The 20,153-nt window shown below is 35.9% G+C and overlaps 1 protein-coding gene across 1 annotated transcript; it reads right to left on the reverse strand.

The window, feature by feature from the left end:
* Positions 1-8,305: 8,305 nt before the first annotated feature.
* On the reverse strand, positions 8,306-17,197 carry LOC145977687 (endothelin-converting enzyme homolog). The gene is made up of 4 exons (XM_083109902.1): positions 17,123-17,197; positions 14,502-14,626; positions 11,468-11,632; positions 8,306-8,693 (listed from the first exon to the last, which is right to left on the reverse strand). The coding sequence occupies exons 2-4, from the start codon at positions 14,619-14,621 to the stop codon at positions 8,520-8,522; spliced, it is 459 nt and encodes a 152-aa protein (XP_082966028.1). The 5' UTR covers positions 14,622-14,626; positions 17,123-17,197; the 3' UTR covers positions 8,306-8,519.
* Positions 17,198-20,153: the final 2,956 nt, after the last annotated feature.

Consider the following 20,153-nt stretch of genomic DNA (forward strand, 5'->3'; position numbering starts at 1 on the left):
AACAGTCTAAATCAAAAAAGTTGTAAAGGGGAGAATTCCATTGCGTCCCGTCAAATTATTTGTGTCCTATTAAATCAATATTGTTTTAAGTTTGCAAATAAGGCATAAGGCATTCTGGTTATTTGAGTTTCGTGCGTGTTTGCTGGGGTAAAGTAGCCCAACTCACGTCCAAAGACGATGCACTCTTATAGTGTGGAGAATTCACGACAGGTGGAATGTCAATGCAGAAATAAAACTTTGTTGCTTCCGTGGTTACGCGAAGAGTCGTTAGATGGCTCTGGCCGGTGTACATATTTAAAAAGTAAATTCCTTTGTTTGATATCCGATTTGCTTGCGGTTTGCTTATGCACAGGGACATTTTGAAGTGCCGGCCACTGCACGCATGGGCAATTTGCAGTTATGGCGGAAAATTATAAAATTTACAGCGTTTTGATCTAAGTTCCATCGTATGGTTAAAAGCAAAAAGTTTATTTCAATATGTATTACAATAGGATTCTTAACACATACACATACATGTTAACGTGTGGTTTCTTAAACATATAAATTGTTGATTTGGAAAAGACAATCGTGCTGTGCACAAAGGGACGGGGAACGAGTACTGGAAGAAGAGAAAGAAAAGGAGAGTGAGCGAGGATTCCCGCGTGATGGACGCTGAGCAAACGGCATCGGAATGAAAAAACGGTGACGAATATCTGCGGATTTCTACGTGTAGGCCTGAACTGCACGATTACATTACTCTGCCTAAAGGCCAAAATCGTTGAGTGAATGTTTTGAATATGCACGGATCATTGGGAAGGCCAGCTGGACTTGGAATGCTGAAACAAAACAAGGTGGGATGAAGAACTGATTTAGCCTCGTGATATGACAATGGAGGTAAGCTGCATATGTACTTTTAGCGTTGCATGAGCTCATGTATAGACGTTCGTTGGTAGATCAACCCGTTTGTTAACGTATTTCATAGCTTGTGATCCGTGTGGTACTTTGGAAAACGAATAAATAATCATTGTTTTCACCGCGTGGACGAGCACGATGTGGGTGGACGCCATTGATGTCTGAAAATTGAATTCTTAACATCTCGAGCGAAACCCGTGTGACATTTGATTATATATAAAGTGGTAATTTGGGTATGATAAATATTGGACGTTATATATCACAGAATTGCACTGCATGATGTACATTTGATATTGTTAGATTCTCGTTGGTCACATATATCAATTATATCAAAGATTTGTACTGCATGGTGTACATTTGGTATTGTTAAATTCTTGAAGGTCACATGACCATATATGGTAATATTCACGATCAACATATTGGCAGCTGATTCACAGATTATAGTTCAATAAGGAGATACATTCCTTGGTACTAAAAATAGTATATGCTTCAGTTAAGGTTGAAAAGCTCTGTTCAAGTTCTCTTAAATCAGCTGACTGATAATGCTCGTACAAGCATGAAACATGTGTAATTGTTCAACTCAATAAATGGGCTCATTGTTTCTTTGTGTTCATATTTCCGTTCTTTAACATTTTCTTTCATATGTATTTGGTTGTTCGTGACAGTGCATAAATGTTCAATTCTTTCTTTTCTGAGGGGGAATTCCGCATGTGTCTGTAAATTGGGTTAGTGTTGCTATTGTGGAAAGTGGGTGTTGTTGTCTGTAAATTAAGTATTTTCAACTTGGCATCATAAGGTATAGAAATTTCATTCCGAAGTGATCTGCACGCGTTACTGGCGTTATCAGGCAAATTTTCTTAGAACAAATAAGTTTAAACTAATGTCATTTAGCCCGTCTCAAGATTGATGAGACTCAGTTATTGAGTCGTTGCTGCCTGGTTTAAACCATTAAGTTTAAACTAATCTTATTTAGCTCTTCACATTGGGCCTAAAAAATATCTTGCTCGCTTTTCTCGCAATGTAATGCATTGTAAATTACTAGAGAGAGAAGTAAGACCAAATATGTAATTCAGACTGTTGTTGTCAAACAGTTTTGTTTTAAATGTATGAACAAATCGTTTTGAGGAAAAGGAGCACACACATGTGAGAGACAATTTATATCATTTTTGCTGTTGGTTTGTTATGAGGTGTATGAATTGATTGCGTAATGTATTTAAATAATATATATGTATTAAACAAACATTGAATGCGTACAAAATTTTGTGTTAACATGTTGCATATGGATTTTCTTATGTTACGTTGCTCCATGTAACATACGAAGTACTAGTTGATTGTTTCACCGAACGACCTTGTCCAAGGTCATTTGACACTATAGTTTATTTGGGCTAAAATTAAGCTATATTTTCATATCTTCTGGTAGATTTAGCTAATTTCTAAGTGTAGCAAATTGCCAGAAGGAGTTGATATGTTCTGGCCCACCTAGTACTAGGATGATTACCACACTAGCAATGTATTAACGGTAGTCATGTATTCCCTTCATTAAGAAACATAGGAACTATAGAATATTGACATATTCCCCTGGACTAATTAGAGAGTTACATGCTGCGTATGTTATGTAAATTTGGACTTGTGTTTTCTGCTTATTTCCTGTTATGTAACTGCAAATTTATATGTCTATTATCACCGCGTGTTATCCATTTACCTCGTAATGTCAATCGTCTGTTGAGATTTGGCAAAGCAAATACATTTTACTGGGATTCCCTTGTTTCTATAAAAGTCAACATCATATTTCCTATTCGCAACGTGGTTTGTTTCTCGATAATAGTAGGGATTCGACTTAAGCTCGGTCGGTGTTTATTATTGAGAATTAATTTGCATCTATTTAAAATTAATTTGCATGTATTTAGAATTAATGTACATATAATTAGAACTAATTTATGTATACAGCATGTTTATAAGTTTTATGAATATATTAATATTAATTTTATGAAAAATATGTAAATAGAAGGTAATTAGCGGTACTAAATGTTATGCATATGGTTCTATGTTAATTTCAGCAAGGTATGTAATGTATAAAACAATAATAATTAATAATTATAATATTGAAAATAAAAGTTTTAGGTTTATTAAACGCTATAAATGATGGTAATGATTGAAGGTAAGTGTCCAATTACAATTTAGGACTGACCCGGTACTCGAAACCAGGATATGTAACGGTAATAATTATAGTGTACTATGTAATAGTTGGTTTGTTTGGATTTGGTGTTTTAAGTCCACTTTATGCACAGTAAGGCTAATCGGGACTGGACCTACAGTTTAAAGTGGGATCCGAACCACTATGTGTTTCCACGTGTATCTAACCCGGGACCCCTTGAATTCAAGGCGACGACGCTACAACTCCGCCATCGGGGAGGCACTACTATGTAATAATATATATTATGCAATACGGTGATCTGAGACATTAGACAGAAGGCGGTGAACTTCGCGCAGGGAGACAACAAAGGAATTCGTATAATTTGCGGTCAAGGTCAAATCCTGTTCGAACACAGGAATAACTCGATTTACCAATCAGAAAACGCGTCGGTACATTATGAGAACCGGTTTTTCCAAGGTTACCCAGAACGCAAGAACGTGGGAAAGGTATGCATCTGCTTAGGACAAGAAAAGGATTGAACCAGACAACAAAGGATGTTGGGGAATGCGCGGTCAAGGTCAAATGTTGTCCAACGAGAAGATTCTGTCGGTCGCTTATAGAACCGGTTGTACCCAAAGTATGTTACCTAATTAATATTCCGCTTAGGTTTGCCACAGGGCACGGGATGCTGTAGCATGAGATTTAGATTTAGAAAGCTTGCTTGTCAGAACATGCTTCTGTCAAATTAGGTCAAGGTTACCTAGATCGCAAGAACAAAGGAAATGAATGCAACGGCGTAGGACATGGAAGGGATTCTGCCAGACAACAAAGGATGATGGAAATGAGGTCAAGGATAGCGAGACTGTAAGAACAAAGAAACCGTCGGTTGATAAATTAACCAATCATAAAACCCTTCTCTTTATATTTTAACCAATCAGAGAAAGCGTGGGTTTTGCTTACGACGTATTGAAAGCGTTTGAGAACGGCGCGAAGTTAGTTTGTAAAGTGTTTGTGAAGTATTGTGTCAGCGAAGACAAGTTTCGATAATTGTCTGAGAGTTGCAGACAAAGAAGAGAAGAGAAGCTCTATTTAAGGTAATCGAATTTTTTATTATGTAGTGTGTTTTGGTTAACGCCTATTATTATTTGTCTGAAAGGGTTGTTTTTTACGACGATGTCCCTGTAAGTGATCCGTCCATTTTCTGTGAGGCAGTGAAAACATCAATGGCTCAAATATGGGGGGGAGTCAATTTTCAAATGTACTAGATGAAAGACAAAGGTACGTATTTTAGACGGTTTGGAGTGCTAGGGCGAGAGGTATCAATTGAAATACCTAATCAGGTTGTGGGGGACCCTCAATGCTTAGTTGCGTCAATGTTTCAATTTCTAATTAGAAAAGTTTTCTATGATGTGTTATCGGACTGTCAAGTGAGATTGGTTATATTCGACAATGAAACCAATAAGCATATTTATATCCCTTGGCGTCGCCTTCCGGCATTAAATCCTGAAATAAATCAGCACTATGTGACCAAAGTGCTGAATAGTAGATGGATCTTTCTTTGTGGATTAAACTATCAAATGTATGGCCCATATTGTCGAACCAAAGCTCGGAAGAGGAAAGAACAAGTACCCTCTTTACAGAAAGTACGCCCCCTTACTGTCAATAAACGAACTTAACCAGAGAGCTGTTACTAATATGACTAATGATGATGTGCTTGCAATACGCTATTGCATATGCACAAGCCAAAGTTGACAAAAATATTAACAAAATTCAATCATTTAAAAAATGTGACAATGAACTGAAAGAAGCTGCTATGCGGTTTTGCCACGAAGAAAATGTTGACCCAACCAATGGGTGCGCTGTAAGAAGATATAATAAAATTTCAGAACCAATTGAGACCAGAATATCAAATTGTTGTAATTCAGTGAAAACGGGGGAGAGCTAGTATGAAGTTATTCGATGCACACCATTCGCCCCGGAATAAATTAATATATGTTATCACAATCAACATTGTGATATGGTCAATTTCGTTCCCACATTTATTGTTAAATAATATTATTGTCCCAAATGCCAAGCACGATTTAACAATAAGTATAAATATACTAAATGCACTAGATATTGCTCATTGTGTGAAAACACACACGACAATGACACCACTAACACTATCCCGAGAAAATGCGCTGCATGTACAGGATATTTCTGACCACAAAATGCTTTGAGAATCATTTGCGCACAGAATGGCGATCCGGTGTTTGCCAATTTATGTTTACCAATGTAATGCATGTTACAAAGTTGTGAACAAGAGAAAGCGCAAATAACCACAGAAATGCAATGAATTATTTTGTAAGGGCTGTAATGCTTTTGTTGAGCCATCACACACATGCTATATTCAACCTGTCAAGCCTGATCCGATTGCAAAGTTTCATTATATTCTCTACGATTGTATGCTGGTAGAGGACGAGGAAAATCAGAAACACGAAGTCAATTTTGCAAATGCCAAACAGGCCTGTTACGTATGCGTGTAAAGACACCGCTGCAGATTTCTGCGAGACGTGCGGTCCTCGTGTATATATATTTCCCCAATATTCAAGAATGTATGCACTACATACAAACACCAAGGGAAGGGTTTGATAAAATTGTCGGTATAGCACCTAATGAAGGGCGCTATGATTCACACTTTGTTTCAAAAAACCTGATTGTCAAGCTGAATATTACCTCATCAGTAATTATGCAGGGGAGGAAAATAATAGAGATGTCCAGTGACGCAACCACATGCGGGAGGGAGGTGAATACCCTACTTTGGACGGAAGTGAGTTTTAGGGGGGCGAGGAGGGACAAATATTGACGGCCAAGGGTACCTGCAGGGAGCAATTACCGCCCCAATTTCAAATTGTATTGCAATAAAAATACTTCTCTTAAAATTTTCTTGTCGCCTCGCTCGCAATACTTATTCTTCTTAATCTTATTAAGTTCACAGCGGATGTATTTAACTAACTAACTATTTAAATGAAAAGAGCAGAACTCAGGAAGCAACTTGTGTTAAGAGGTTAAAATACTGCGGGGGAAAGCGCCCTTTAAAAGAGAGAATGCTATGGCGCCCCTTGAGATTATTTGCGCCACATTAAATCAATATTGATTTCAGCCTCCAAAAAAATTGGATTTAAAAATTATCTTGCTCGCTTAGCTGGCAATTTATACTTGATTTCTCGAACACATTGTAAATGACTAGAGAGAGCAGTAAGACTTCTCTTAAGTGCATGAACAATTGCTTTCAGGAAAGGGATCGGGAACATTTGAGAGAGAATTTATGTGATTTTTGCTGTTGGTATATTATGAGATGGATTAATTGATTGTGTAATGTAATTAAATAATATATGTTTTATATATGTCTATTGAATTTAACTTTGAATACATACACAATTTAGTGTTGGCGTTTTGTATATGTATTTTCTTATATTACGTCGCTCCATGTTGCATATGTGAAACATATTGTGCATGAAAATTATACATGCTTATGTATAAAATAAGTTACCGTATATATTCGGGATGCATTGATTAAAAATTTTCTGTATTTTAAAAATAGTTTTTGTGCTTGTTTTCCATTATTAATGTGAAATTGAACATGTTGAAAAATAATTCAAATCGATTGTTCGAAAACAAATTATTTAGCACCGACTTATACTCCTCCTTGCGTAATTGACTAAGAAAATAACATCTTTGATACTACTATTATTATTACTACTACTACTACTGCTACTAGTTAGTAGTAATAATAATGATAATAATAATGTAATAATATACTACTCAAAAAAGTGGAATATTGTTATGTAAGGCACAACAAGTTTGGTATATTAGGCAATATACTCTCCCAGCTAACTGTAGAGCAGGCAAGCAAAATCAAGTCTATGCGAAAGTAGTGACGGGAGATGGCTCAACCAATGAACACGTGAGAGGAACGGAATTATGTGGAGTGTGGGGAAAGCGACTGCCTCCCCAGCAGCCTGCACTGCTTTTCTCTGGCCACTCGATTTTTCTCGCTTCTCTGACGGTATGCGAGGCCTTGCTTCCACAGTTAGCTGGGACAGACTATAGGTGATAGGCACAGTGGCATATGTCGGCAAAAGGCGATAACTTTTTGTGATGAGTGTAATAATATTAATATTATTATTGCCACATTTATCCAGGTACTTGCCCCCCCCCTCCCAGACAAAAAATCGTGTTTGCGCCTCTGTGAAGGATCTACCAATTTTCTCTATTGTTACAGTTTATGATAGCAAAGTTTCTGAGAAGTGTTTCCAGAGCTCGAATCAAAACACTAGCAGTTTGAATGATTCAATATGTGGAGCATAATTTGGGGCTGGCTTGTAACATTTACAGTGGAGCTGTATGATTTCTCAATTCTTGCAGTGGTCAGCTTTAAAGGACACGCTTCCCAGCTGTTTTATTGGGGGTTTGAATCCTGATTGATTTCTGTCATGCGTTTTTCTCCTGCATCAATTGGCCAAGCGTTCGAGACCTGTTTGGTTTAAGGGCACCTGCATAATATACGTAGTTGCTAAATATTTTGGTATATGATTCTGATTAGGTGCTGGAAATTTTAACTACAATATCCAGAGTTCGGGTTTCTAGCCGATGCAGTTCTCCATAATATATTTTCACAAGTAAATTAGGGGCTGGAGAGTCATGATAAGTTCATAGGCATAGAGCTTGTTTTTAGAAATAATTTGAGTTAGTTGCAAATTTGATATCGCCTTTTTTCTCTTCGTTTATATAGTCTTTCCACAAAGGTAATTATTCATTAGCTTGTAAAATATTTTTCTTTGCCAAAGTTCCGTATTCTTTGAAACATAACTTTTCAGCCATTTTAACTGAATTTCAATACTCTTTTAAAAGTTCTTTATTTTCAATCCTTCAGATTAATTTAATTTCGAAACAGGGCAATGAGCAACACAGTAATTTTTCAACACTGAAAAGATTAGCCTTTCCTGATTTAATAAATTTTACTCATCTAGATGTTCGATTCCCAGTGCTCCGGAGATGGCACTGAACCAATGTCTCTGCTCTCTATCCGGCAATTGATATTATAAAGTTCCAAATTTGTGCTGCCCACAACTAACATCGACCATGGAACATTGATTGATTTGTTGTTTTAAGTTAATTTTATGCAGAGATAGGCTAATTGGGACTGCACCTATAGTCTATAGTGGAGTCAGAACCACTTTTGCCTCCACCAGATATGGAACTCGACCATGGAAAAATGAGGGAATTAAGCAAAAATTTGTTTTTTTTCCGCAGGTAAATATATTTTGTGAGGTTGCCGTGTTTAATAAGCTTAAGATATTGTTGTGTTACTATGTACTATGTTCTTTTGGTGATACTCCTCTCTGCCCAGTTCTACGAATACACGAGATCTTTCCCCTCAGTCGCTTGTCCTCTCTCTGTTCCTTCTCTCATCATTTGCTAATGTAACAGTCGTCTGCATGATCCTCAATCATCACCAAAGCTGGCACTTCTTGGTAGGATTCATTGGAGAATCTGGTGGACACTTCCATGCACTGGAAAATTCTTCTGAGTTGGAGAGCGCACCGATGATTCTGTATTTGCCAGGACTGTGTGGATCGGAAAGAAAACGCTTGGCTGTTTCCATATCGGCATACTCGCAGAACTGCTAAAAGATAGAGAGAAGAGAATGAAGAATGTTTCCCGAATGACGTATACATACTCTCCCGGCCTGTCTCCACAATTAAAAAATAATTTAATTATAATATCACTTGTGACATAATAATAGTGATTATTGATAAGCTAGTTACATTAGCTTACACTTTACTTACTTACTTACTTACTCCACGGCTCTACAGCCCATACAGGGCCTTGGCCTCCTTGGTGGTAGCTGGCCACTCATCTCTGTTCATCGCTCTAGTTCTCCATCCTCTTATGCCCATTCGTTTCAGGTCTTCTTCCGCCTGGTCGAGTCTTCTCTTCCTGGGTCTGCCAACACTCCTCTTGCCTTCTTGTTTCCCTTGGTAGATATTATATACTGCTCTGTCTGGTTGCATCCTTTCTACGTGCCCCAGCCAGCTAAGGCGTTTGGATCTTATTTCACTTGTTATACTTGGGTTCTGGTAAAGTGTAGCTAGTTCTTCGTTTGTCCTGATTCTTCAGATGCCGTGTTTATTGGTTGGTCCATATATCTTACGTAAAACCTTCCTCTCCCATATATTTAGCCTTCCTTCTTCCTTTCTTGTCAGAGACCAGGTTTCCGACCCATACATCACTATTGGTCTCATTGTGGTTCTGTACAGTCTTAGTTTCAGCTTTCACTTGTAACGATTTTAATATATTTCCAAATGCATGATAGCATCTGTTGCCTGCTGTTATACTTGCTTTTGCCTCTTTGACAATGTTGTTATCTTCGTTATTGTTGAACCTAGATATTTGAAATTTCCAACTCGCTCAATCTTTTGACTGTGTGTTTCGAACTCATTTATAGTTTGATACCTGTTCTTGTTTCTTGTTGATATCATGTAGTTTGTCTTATCCTGGTTTATTTCCAGTCCATCTCATGTCTACCTTGTTGTATTTGTTTCAGGGCATCTTCTAGTGCTTCTGGTGTTCTGCTTAGTAAGGCAACGTCATCAGCAAATGCAAGGTATTGTATTGTCCTATTTAAGATGGTTCTTCCAGGATTTATTTCAATCTTTCGAATTACATGTTCCAAATTTATGTTAAACAGCAGTGTGGAGAGGCTATCTCCTTGTCGTAGTACATTCGCAATTTGAATTTCTTCGGATAATTGGTTTTGTATTAAAATTTTGCATTTCGAATTTCTTAAGGTAATTTCTGTCATTTTTTCTAATTTTTCTGGGATATACATATTTCTCATTATCTTATAGAGTTGTCTTTTTGTATACAGTTAAATGAATGTTGAAAGTCAACATACAATTGATGTATGATAATATTGTGTTCAAAACGTTTCTCTTATATCATTCATAATACAAAGATTTGGTCTATTGTTGATATATTACTTCTAAATCCGTAGTCCCCTGTCAGTCCCCTGTCAGTGTTTCTACGTAACGTTCTAGTCGTCTTGCCAGAAATTTTGTAAATATTTTGTATGTCACGTTAAGGAGAGATATGCCCCATAATTCTTACAACATGTCTTGTCATTCTTCTTGTGTATCAGACATATTATTGCTACTGTCCACTCTTTTGGCATTTCAGATTTTTTCCAGATCTATTTAATAAGCTCAAAGATTTGTTTTCTTAGTTCTGCTCCTCCATATTTGAGCATTTCAGCAGTAATTTGATCTTCTTGTATTGCTTTGTTATTATTAAAGCTTTGTATGGGTTTTGTGACATCTTTTTAGTTCAGGCAAGTCTTGTTCTTCATGCCATTGTTGGCCATTTCTTACTTGTGATATCCTATTTTCATTTTCATCAAAACCTAATAATTCCTTAAAATATTCTGCCCATCTACTTATTATTTTCTTTTTATAAGATTGCCTTTTTTTATCTCTGCACAAATTTGTTTGCTGTTGGATTCCATTCTTATAGTTTGCTATTCTTTGATACATATTCCTTATTTCTTTCTTGTTATGTAGTCCATTTAGTTGTACTAGGTTTTTGTTTTTCTCACTGCCGTTTTTTCTTCTACATTCTCGTTTGGCTTCTCTTCTTTTCTCTATCCAATTCTCCACACTTGCTCTGATCTTCCTTTGGAGAACTTCATTCCCAGCTACATTTCTATCATCTAATGCTTTCTGGCAACTCTCACCAAACCATTCCTTTCTTTCAGTTTTGGAATGCAGATTCAGAAAGGCGGGGAAAAATACAATTGTCATATGAAACATTTGTCTGTACCACCTACCGTTTTCCGTGTAGAAAATGGTTTTGCAAAAAAAGGAAGGTGAGCCAAATCAAGTATACCGAGCTTAACAATTAAGATAAGTGCAGCACTATAACAGTTTCGGAAATTGCAGCTTTCCAACCATATGCCACATGATGACTGCGGGACTAAAAAAGGATGAAACCGGGTGACCCAAAAAAGGGGGTCTAAAGTTAGGGAAGAACTCGAAAATTTCAAATGGTAAGGGGGTCCAGTAATAGCTCGTTTTAAAGGTCAGAGAAAACGTGAAAAGGATGCGAACATGATTTTTTAATCCACTGATCGGTTTTAAAATGGCGACCAAAACAATTCCGACCCCTGAAGTTGGTGTTCCAACGTGAGGAATTACGTACGTAAATAGCAAAACACAAACACTGGACAGAGTACATGAGATCCTGTACAAAGAATGCCAGCGGAACAGCTGTTTATTCGTGACAAGGTTTCTAAATGGTTACTAAGTGTATTTTCGTCTTTATATTACATTTTAAATTGAATCAAATTTTATAATTCCTGCCTTTAAATTCTCTCTCAATATTCACTTATTTTCTGTCACTTACTTGGGCGAATGCTAGGAACAGCATTTGTTCGTGGCTGTATTCTTCAAACCCAGGAAGCCTCGGCTCTGGGCCTTTCCTTTGCACATACTTCCGGTAGGCTCTTATGGACTCCCTAATCCCTCCGTTGTCTGCTATGTTTTCTCCTAACGTTAACCAACCATTCACCTGTAAATGAAGAGAAACGTTAACGAATGTGTGTAATAACGACGTATTCCTATTGGGTTCATTCGATCTTCAATTCGCATGTTTTGTTGAACACAGCTTGGGTTTATACTTTGTATCTTATTTAATAACTGGCATGTTGTGACTGATTCGATTTTATCTTACGCATGAACACTTCCTACGGTCCTGCGAAATAAGCGGAACGTTCCTACGTATTATTAAGCTAGTATTTGCTAAACCTATAATTGCTCTTAATGTTTCTAAAATTTACAGGATATTTATAGCTCACTAAGTAAATAAACAGAATACATTTCGAAATAATACATACGTATGGTCTAAACACGTGACGCAGTAACATGTGTTGGTTTTAACTAGTGTTTAATCTCTGACCTTGATTCATCCACCCACTCCTAAAGTCTGCCTGCAAATTTACTTAAGCATCTTTATCGGATTTATCGATATTGTGTGGATATTTTATCTTATTGCTGAGACCACTATCAAAAAATTCTTGTGATTGCAGATAATCTATGTGTATAATTTGAATAATAAACAAGGATGTGTCCGACAGCTATAAAAAACAATACCTGTAAAATATAATTAAAAATTATTTGCTATTGAAATAAATATTCTCAATATTAATTTAAGTGTAAAGTTATTCAACTAACCCCAGTAATTGTGTATTCCAGCTTTTGTCATTATACGCGGAAAGAAGCTAAAGTGTTGGCACTTGCCTACATCTACATGCATAAACGATTTTTCAATTTCTCAGCAAAAGATCTTGTTCCAAATGGTTTCCACGTAAATCTTCTATTGTATCATCTGTCCTCTTTAACTTTAGTATATCGAACTAACATGACATCATCAAAACTCACTACTCTAAAGCAATAATAAATATATAACAAAATTTCGATTCACTAATAAGGAACACTACTATCGAATTAAAAATTATGGAAGTTTCGACTCTAAATTAACCAATAGATCTGCTTAAAAATGTTTTACATCTAAATTTAACCTATTCAAGTCTACGTTAAGCTATGTTAACCAAAACTCTCCTCGATGTTCCTTTCGATTTTTTATCGTTGTGAGAACAATAAATGTGCTCTTTGTGCGGTGTTTTCCAAACACCTCACTTCTATCACTACTTCTATGACCGTTAGTACGTGAAAACTGCGGGCTGTCCCTGCAAGAGGTGTCCCCACGTTGTTTTCAACACATGTACTTACACCGTTGAATAAAAACTGTATAACATCGGTCTTGTATTTTTGAATTGACAATGATAATTGGTTTTAAAAACACACGCAAATATTTTCAACACAAGACCAATATCGTATCTGTAGGACTACCCAATACTAATAAATAGTTGTTCACAAAATTCACAAGAGCCTTTCTTGGTCAATTTCAAATACTGAAATATAAGTATTGTATTCTAAACCTTTCTGCCTGCAGTGCATTAAAATTTAATCATGATCGGATCACAAGTTTTTTTAAAGAACTTGAACGAAAACACAAAAAACAGCACTTTATTTTCTCACGACGATAAAAAATTGAATGCACACTAAAACGAAAATTGGTTATCATAGCTTAACACGGAATTCAGTAAGGTAAATTTTGATATAACTCGTTTTTACGAAGGTCTACTGTATTAATTAGAATCCGAACTCCGGTATCCTAATTTTTGATCCAATAGCTGTAGTAATCGCTGCACAAAGCCTCTGACAATATGCATTCAATATCTTGCTCCAATCTTCTTCTTTTGTATTCTTGCTCAGAACGAAATTCACTAGGGATGCTAAAAAATCCCGTTGCCCAGATTCCCGGCGATTCGAGAGGTCCTCTAAGTTTGAATCATTGTCTTTGTTTCTTATATATTATGCATTTATTCATTGTCCATTTCCATCATAACTATTAATCTATATAGGCAAAACAGCAACGTAAATTAAACGTAAATAATTTTTTTTCTGGTATATCCCTTTCAAAAACATCAGAGTGTTCGCAGTATTTTTTGTCAGGGAGGGCAGAGTAATATTTCATGTCTTCGCACTTTCACCTGCTTCAATCAACAATCCCGGTTATAGAACACAGAACACCAAAGAAAGAACAGCGGTGCCTTGACCAGAGCTCAAATCATCATCAGCAGCAGTGCAAACACCATGTCTGTATTATGAATTTCAAAGTTATACGCATATCAACGTACATAAACTTGAGGGTGTGGCCATTAACAGCCCCATAGATTGTAAATGTCGTGTATTAGGTTACGTAGTATCACCCTGTACCCACAAAATTTCTTGTTGTGAGAAAATTCGGAGGAAGTAAAGCTGTTTGCATTAGTTTTGGAAACAGTTAAGAAAAGAATAATAATTTTAATAGAAAGTAAATGGGTTTGATAGAACATTCAGTTTGCAATATCAGTGAACTTCATGTACATGCTCATCTAGGTACAGAGGTGGTTGGCCAAACTCAATACCACATCCAGTATTTCTTCCAGATGTCTCAGTATTTTGCTTACATTTACACTGGCATAGAAATGACAAACACATGAATGTGTTAATAATTTTGAAAGCAATGGGTTCATATTTACTGTGCTGAATTGTATTTAAGTGAAGTTTGTGCTGATAGTGTCAACAATGAATAATTATTTTATAATGAAAGCTATTAAACTCCCAAGTACATTTTGTTGTCTTATGAAATGTACATCATACCGTAGGATATGTTACGATATTATGTTCAGTGAGAAATGATCATCTAAATGTTTTGACCATCATGAGGAAACTTGATGTTTTTTGAACAACCAACATCGACTTTACCATTCTTCTGGGACAGTTTGGTAGCAGTTTTGACGTACTTAACTTATCTATATATTTGATAACCTTACGTGTTTATCTCCAACTGTGAATCTAGAATACTGGTTCACGAAACACATGGCTCTCTCCTTATATGTTTTAACTGTAGTTTTGTTCCACCAATCCCTCAGATCTCCATGCCTGTCAAACATCCTCCCTGAAGCAAAATATGTGCATTAAATTTCCCATAATAAAGTAACTCGATAAAGTTTGTTTCAACAGTTATTCCTAATTCAGTTCAGAACGTAATTTATTTCTACAGGTTAGAAGATAGAAAGCGTATTTAATTGTGTACAGACATTTAAATTGCTATGGTAATAGAAAATATAATGCATGAGATTAAGGCACGGATAAAAATATTTGATTTGAACTAAGTTAAATTTGATTTCAGAGTAATTTAAACTTTTATGAAGAGGGCAGCGTGTGTCACTAATTTATTATTGGTAGGATTAGTACTATTTGTTTCGGATTATTGTCAAAGTATTTTTTGCGTGTTGAATTATTTGTTCTGTAAGTTTCTATTTTCATTATCTTACACACAATAGTTCTCTGCTACTACAAACACGCTACCTATATTGTTTTCAAATCAACAAATTTAGTAACATATGATGTGTTCATAATAATTTCACAAACTAGTCAAAGAACCCTGGAAGTTAAGTGGCGAGATAAAAACTTTGATTTAACTATTTTTTCCCCCTGTGTCCAGCCTATTATCTCCATAAACGAAGGGAAAGAAATGCTGAAGGCGTGAGAATTTGTCGTCACGGAAAACGATAATCACTGATTGTGACATGAGAAAGCTTTAGCACTGGATAAATCCTATATTCGACGCTTCTCATTTTCACACATACCCTCTCCTCTCTTCAATATAAGAGAAATATTTGACTTCGTATGCAAGAAGGATGAATCCTGCTTACTTCAGAAAGTTAAGGAAGTTTTTGACTTGTAAGTAGGGCTGGTAAAGGAGAGACCACGTCCTCATCCTCAAGTCACCTTCCTATCTCCTCTTCAAGTTCCCAGTTTCTTCATGAATTTCACCATCGCGACAACAGATCACGAAGGTCCTCATTTTTCTATCGCGCTCCAAAAATCGAACATCTTCTCCAACTCTTTCTCCACATCGGCTGTGAGGCTGAGGAATTAGTTTATGCACTGAGCAGTAAGTTCCTTCGCCGCCTTCAGCAAACGTGTACCTCACTCCCTCCAGAGTACTCGTTAGACCTTTCCGTGTCAAGCAGACTAAAAGGCTTATACATGTGAATGATACTCTCATGATGGTAATTCTTAAAATATCTTGCAGTTATCTTAGCACTATTTTAGATTTTGCACACTGTATTTTGTGTACTCCAACTCTATTGTATACTCATCGTGGTTTTTTGGAGACGCTCATGCAATGGGGTACAAAATTGGTGCCCTACAACCATGCCAGAATTCACACCATTAGGGCGACAGAAATATGAGGTCAGGGCCAAAAGGGATTTAATTTCAAACACTGTAATTTACGGTAATTATTACAAAACCGTTGCACGATCATGGTTACTTCAGACTGACTGAGTATTTTTACGGGGCAACACGAGGGAAACTGTTCGCGTTTGTCTTCCCCTGGATACAATTATTTTGCTTCCCTCTCCCTACAACAAATCCAGCGGACGTCCATGATTTTCTTTGGTTGCCCCAAAATGTTTTCAAAAAGGCACATTTTATTGAAGTTTCAGCCATAAATATATTCCCAGACTCCTACTATGAAGTTTTATACTCCCAGACAAAAAAAATCTGGACAATCCTGTTTGGCGAAGAAAGTATATTTGAGAAAAATGAATGTCATGTGACTTCGATGAACCCCAAGGAAAATAAACCACGAGCCGCAACTGAAACGTCGACATCCGTGGCGGAGTAGTTGTACAGTGCGCAACAACGGCAGGGGTCCCTTGCTCGAATCACGGCCTGGTCGTGGGTGTTCTGTGTGAGGATTATTTCATTGATTTCATCAGATCATTACTCATTCTAAAAGCTGCTATTAGCCAAGAGTGACAGAAAATAGACGCTAAAAATATTAAATAATAATTAACGGATTCATTAATATGCCCTTGTAATCAAGGAGTCCCGGTTCGGATCTCACTTTAAACTATAGATCCAGTACCCATTAGCCTTAATGTGCATAAATTGGACTTAAAACACCAAATCAATCACCAATCATGAAAATGAAACTGTATTTTTATAAAGAATTTATATGGATGTTATACCTTTAATATCAACGTTTTTATTACTAATGTCTTGACCGAAAGATGTAAATTTTATATTTTTTGCTGCCAAACTTTTGATATTTTCTCATAGTCTTCTGATTATGATTATGTATAGCATCCTTTTGGAATAATTTAACAAGGCATCGGTAAGTAATTAGTAAAATATTGAATACCGAGTAGATTGTAACATCTTTGGAGATAGTAGTATTTAGTGTTCCTGTATAAACATAAAACACATTTATCTATATATTGGCTATTCATAGCACTGTAAGAAAGTTATAATTAATAATAGTTCTTGTACTGTTAGTAAAATGTATACGAATCGTACGCATTGAAAAATAAATTTTCAATGTAAGTTCTTTGCACAAACAGTGACGACATGTGAATTTTCAAAGAGAATTTTGACCTACCGGTATTGTCGAATCCGTGAGTCAATTCATGGCCCAGAATGGTTCCAAGAGCTCCATAGTTAAGTGACCTGAAAAAAAGTTACCAAGGTTTTGAATTATGAATATTTAGAATCATGATTCCTAACGTGGTTTTCCACTGATAACTCTTCCAAGGTTTAGAAGCTATTCAATAGGATACAAATGCTTTCAAATTGTGAAGATTTTTCTATGATTCCTGCAAAGAAATATTTATTTCCGAAATGGTGGTCACTATTACCTTAGCATTTCGTGACTACTACATTTTTCAAACAATACTAAACGAAACATTCCAGTCATTTATGCACATCCTTGAACGAAAAAACGCACCATTCCATGGGGTACCAGTTTCAAATCCTATAGTCTCCATTTGAGTCATGTGGGATAGAATTTTTAAGTGCAGAATGCTTGAATTCTAGTCCATGCAGTAGTCTATTGTTATATTAACGTAAAACTCTTCACACACCTGATATGTTTCTTCACTGATGAATTTTGGATTTTCAATTCAAATGAGAAACACAAAGATTAACAATGGTAGCCAGGATAACACTATTTTTTTAAAAATGAAAATCAATATACTATACATACAGGGTTAGCCTAAATAGACACTTTCAAAGTTTTACAGAAAGATGAATTTCCCTTTTGTAACACAACAAATTTATATCAATGCGATAGTCTAGTTCTCCTCTCCCACGACTTTCTTCTATATGTAGAGGATTAAGATAAGGTGAAGAATCCTGGTAAATAATTCCCCATTTCTCCCACTTGGAAAGTTCTTCTTCTAAAGTTGTCTGCTTGATATTGGTACGGCATAAGGTGTGCTTGTAGTAGGTGTTACAGTATCTAATCGAATCTTGCAAGGCTGAACAATTGCTTTTCTCGGTTTATCCGAAAATTGTACGTGATAATAAGACATAAGTTTGAACAAATCAGCTTTCTGCGAATTGTCGAAAGGAACATTTCCAAAAACAGACTCATAAGTGGATTTCTTAGATGGCATATATTCTACATCATCATTCAAAGTTGACACATCACGTAACAATCTACATGAATAACCTTCATTTTCATTTAATGTATCTTCGGAAGAAAAGTTAGACCTTGTACAATACTTCGAACCTTCTGTAGAAGAATATTGGTGAGGTAAAACATTGGAAATTTCCTTTCCTTTATAATTTAACAAACTTACATTTCCTTCTTTAAAATCAATTTAAGCTTTATATTTCCTCCAAAACGGAACTCCTAAAATTACATCGGCATTCAACTCCTAAAGAACAAAGAATTCAATAGAAAAATATTCTTGATTTATCTGCAGATTAATAATTTTACTACCAACATCTTTACACTTCTTGGATCCAGCGAAACATGTGAATTTTACATCTTCCACATTATCCAGTTTAATGTTGCCAATCAAAGACGAAAGTTTACACCAAACATCAAAACTTAGAATATTTACCTGACTTCCAGAATCTATAGTACAAACTACAGGTATTTGACAAATAATTCCATGAATAATTGGAACCTCAGTTAACGGAACCGAATATCATAATCGCTAACAGTCTACTAAGGTTCTTCTTCAAACCATTCCAATAAAAAAATCACTTGTAGTGATTCTGATATTAAGTCTTTATCATCACGTACATCCATAATTTCCTGTGTTTGAAATAATTTCGTTTGTTCAAATCTGGCTCTCTGAAAGAAAGCAAAGAGAACGAGACACTTCCATCAGCTCCCTTAATTTAAATTAGTTGTTGATTGGGAAGATGCCCCAATATTACACTGTTAAAAATGGCTTAGTCAATAATAATATTCATTATAATGTATAAATAGATATATTCGCGCGGGTTTTAGTCAAATTTCAATAAACCGGTTCCGAAAGTGAGTAAGTTGGCGTACTCAGTCTGTATCATGTCTATATAGTCATTGGTATAGAATATTTTATTTCAAGTTTTGCAATCTGATTGAAATCGAAATCATCTCAAAAAAAGTTTTCATCCATCTTCTCTTGAAGCAGACATTTTCGTACTTACTGTCAATAGAAAGGCATAACTATTTTCTCTCTCGGCAGAGCTTTGTTTCTGCGCGCACTTCTTTGCGCGGAAGGATACTGCTACCATGAACATCATGTTGTGTAAGCTAAATTAACGGAACCGCTTGTAGCGTCATGCCATTTTTTTTTACAACCGAACCGCATACAAGAAGATGTTCTTAAGTCAATTAAATCCTTGAAGAAGATAAGATTGCATTTTGTGGGGAAGAACTTTGGAAAATCTTCTGTGAATTTAGAACGTAAGTATATTTCGATATCGAAATCTTTGTTTGTCTTCTACTACTCGAATATGGCCGCAACTTTCTTTCGACCAGGGCTACTTAATGCGTTAATAATATTTTAATAATTTACAAATGCCTTGTAAAACTCGAGGAAAATCAAACTCTATTTTTTAGAAATTACATTTGTACAATTTTTGCTGGTTTGCTGCACAGAAATAAACGAACTTGTTCAAACGTAGCAACAGGAGCATTACCGGCATGCTCGAAAATATTCTCCTCTATTTCACCTCGTTTTTATTATTATTATTTTATGGTAGATTTTCTACGTACGTAATTCTCAGGAAGATTGCCTTGTTTAACTTTTTACTGCCTTTAAGTACTACACAATTTTGTCATAAACATACTGCACAATATTATCCATAATTTTTCTTTTTGTGGGAAAATTGTCACTAAAAGCATTTAATTTCATATAATTCGTGCAGCAAACCAGCACAAATTGGCAAGTATTCTGCGATCATAAAAGCTTGATCTGGCTAAATTCGGCAAAGCAGAGGAATCCTACACTGACCAGATGGGCTTTATTAATCCAAGAATATAGCTTTGAAGTAATTGATATAACGGGCAGAGATAATAAAATTGGCGATGCATTAAGCAGAGCTCCAATAAAACCCCAACAAGAGCCAGAAGAAATAATTCGATTGTCTATAAATGCGATTGTGGAGGAAGAAATGAAAAATGTAATAAAAGA

The sequence above is a fragment of the Lepisma saccharinum genome, chromosome 23, assembly GCF_977018435.1.
Source record: "Lepisma saccharinum chromosome 23, izLepSacc3.1, whole genome shotgun sequence".
Lineage (NCBI taxonomy): Eukaryota > Metazoa > Arthropoda > Insecta > Zygentoma > Lepismatidae > Lepisma > Lepisma saccharinum.

What these genes read in the sequence shown, in the direction of transcription:
- LOC145977687 (XM_083109902.1), bottom strand. Translation starts at nt 14,621, where the DNA reads ATGTTTGACAGGCATGGAGATCTGAGGGATTGGTGGAACAAAACTACA. An exon ending in TCACAGTTGGAGATAAACAC is followed by an intron (nt 11,633 to 14,501) that starts GTAAGGTTATCA and finishes CTTCATTTACAG; the next exon opens with GTGAATGGTTGGTTAACGTT. An exon ending in TGTTCCTAGCATTCGCCCAA is followed by an intron (nt 8,694 to 11,467) that starts GTAAGTGACAGA and finishes TCTATCTTTTAG; the next exon opens with CAGTTCTGCGAGTATGCCGA.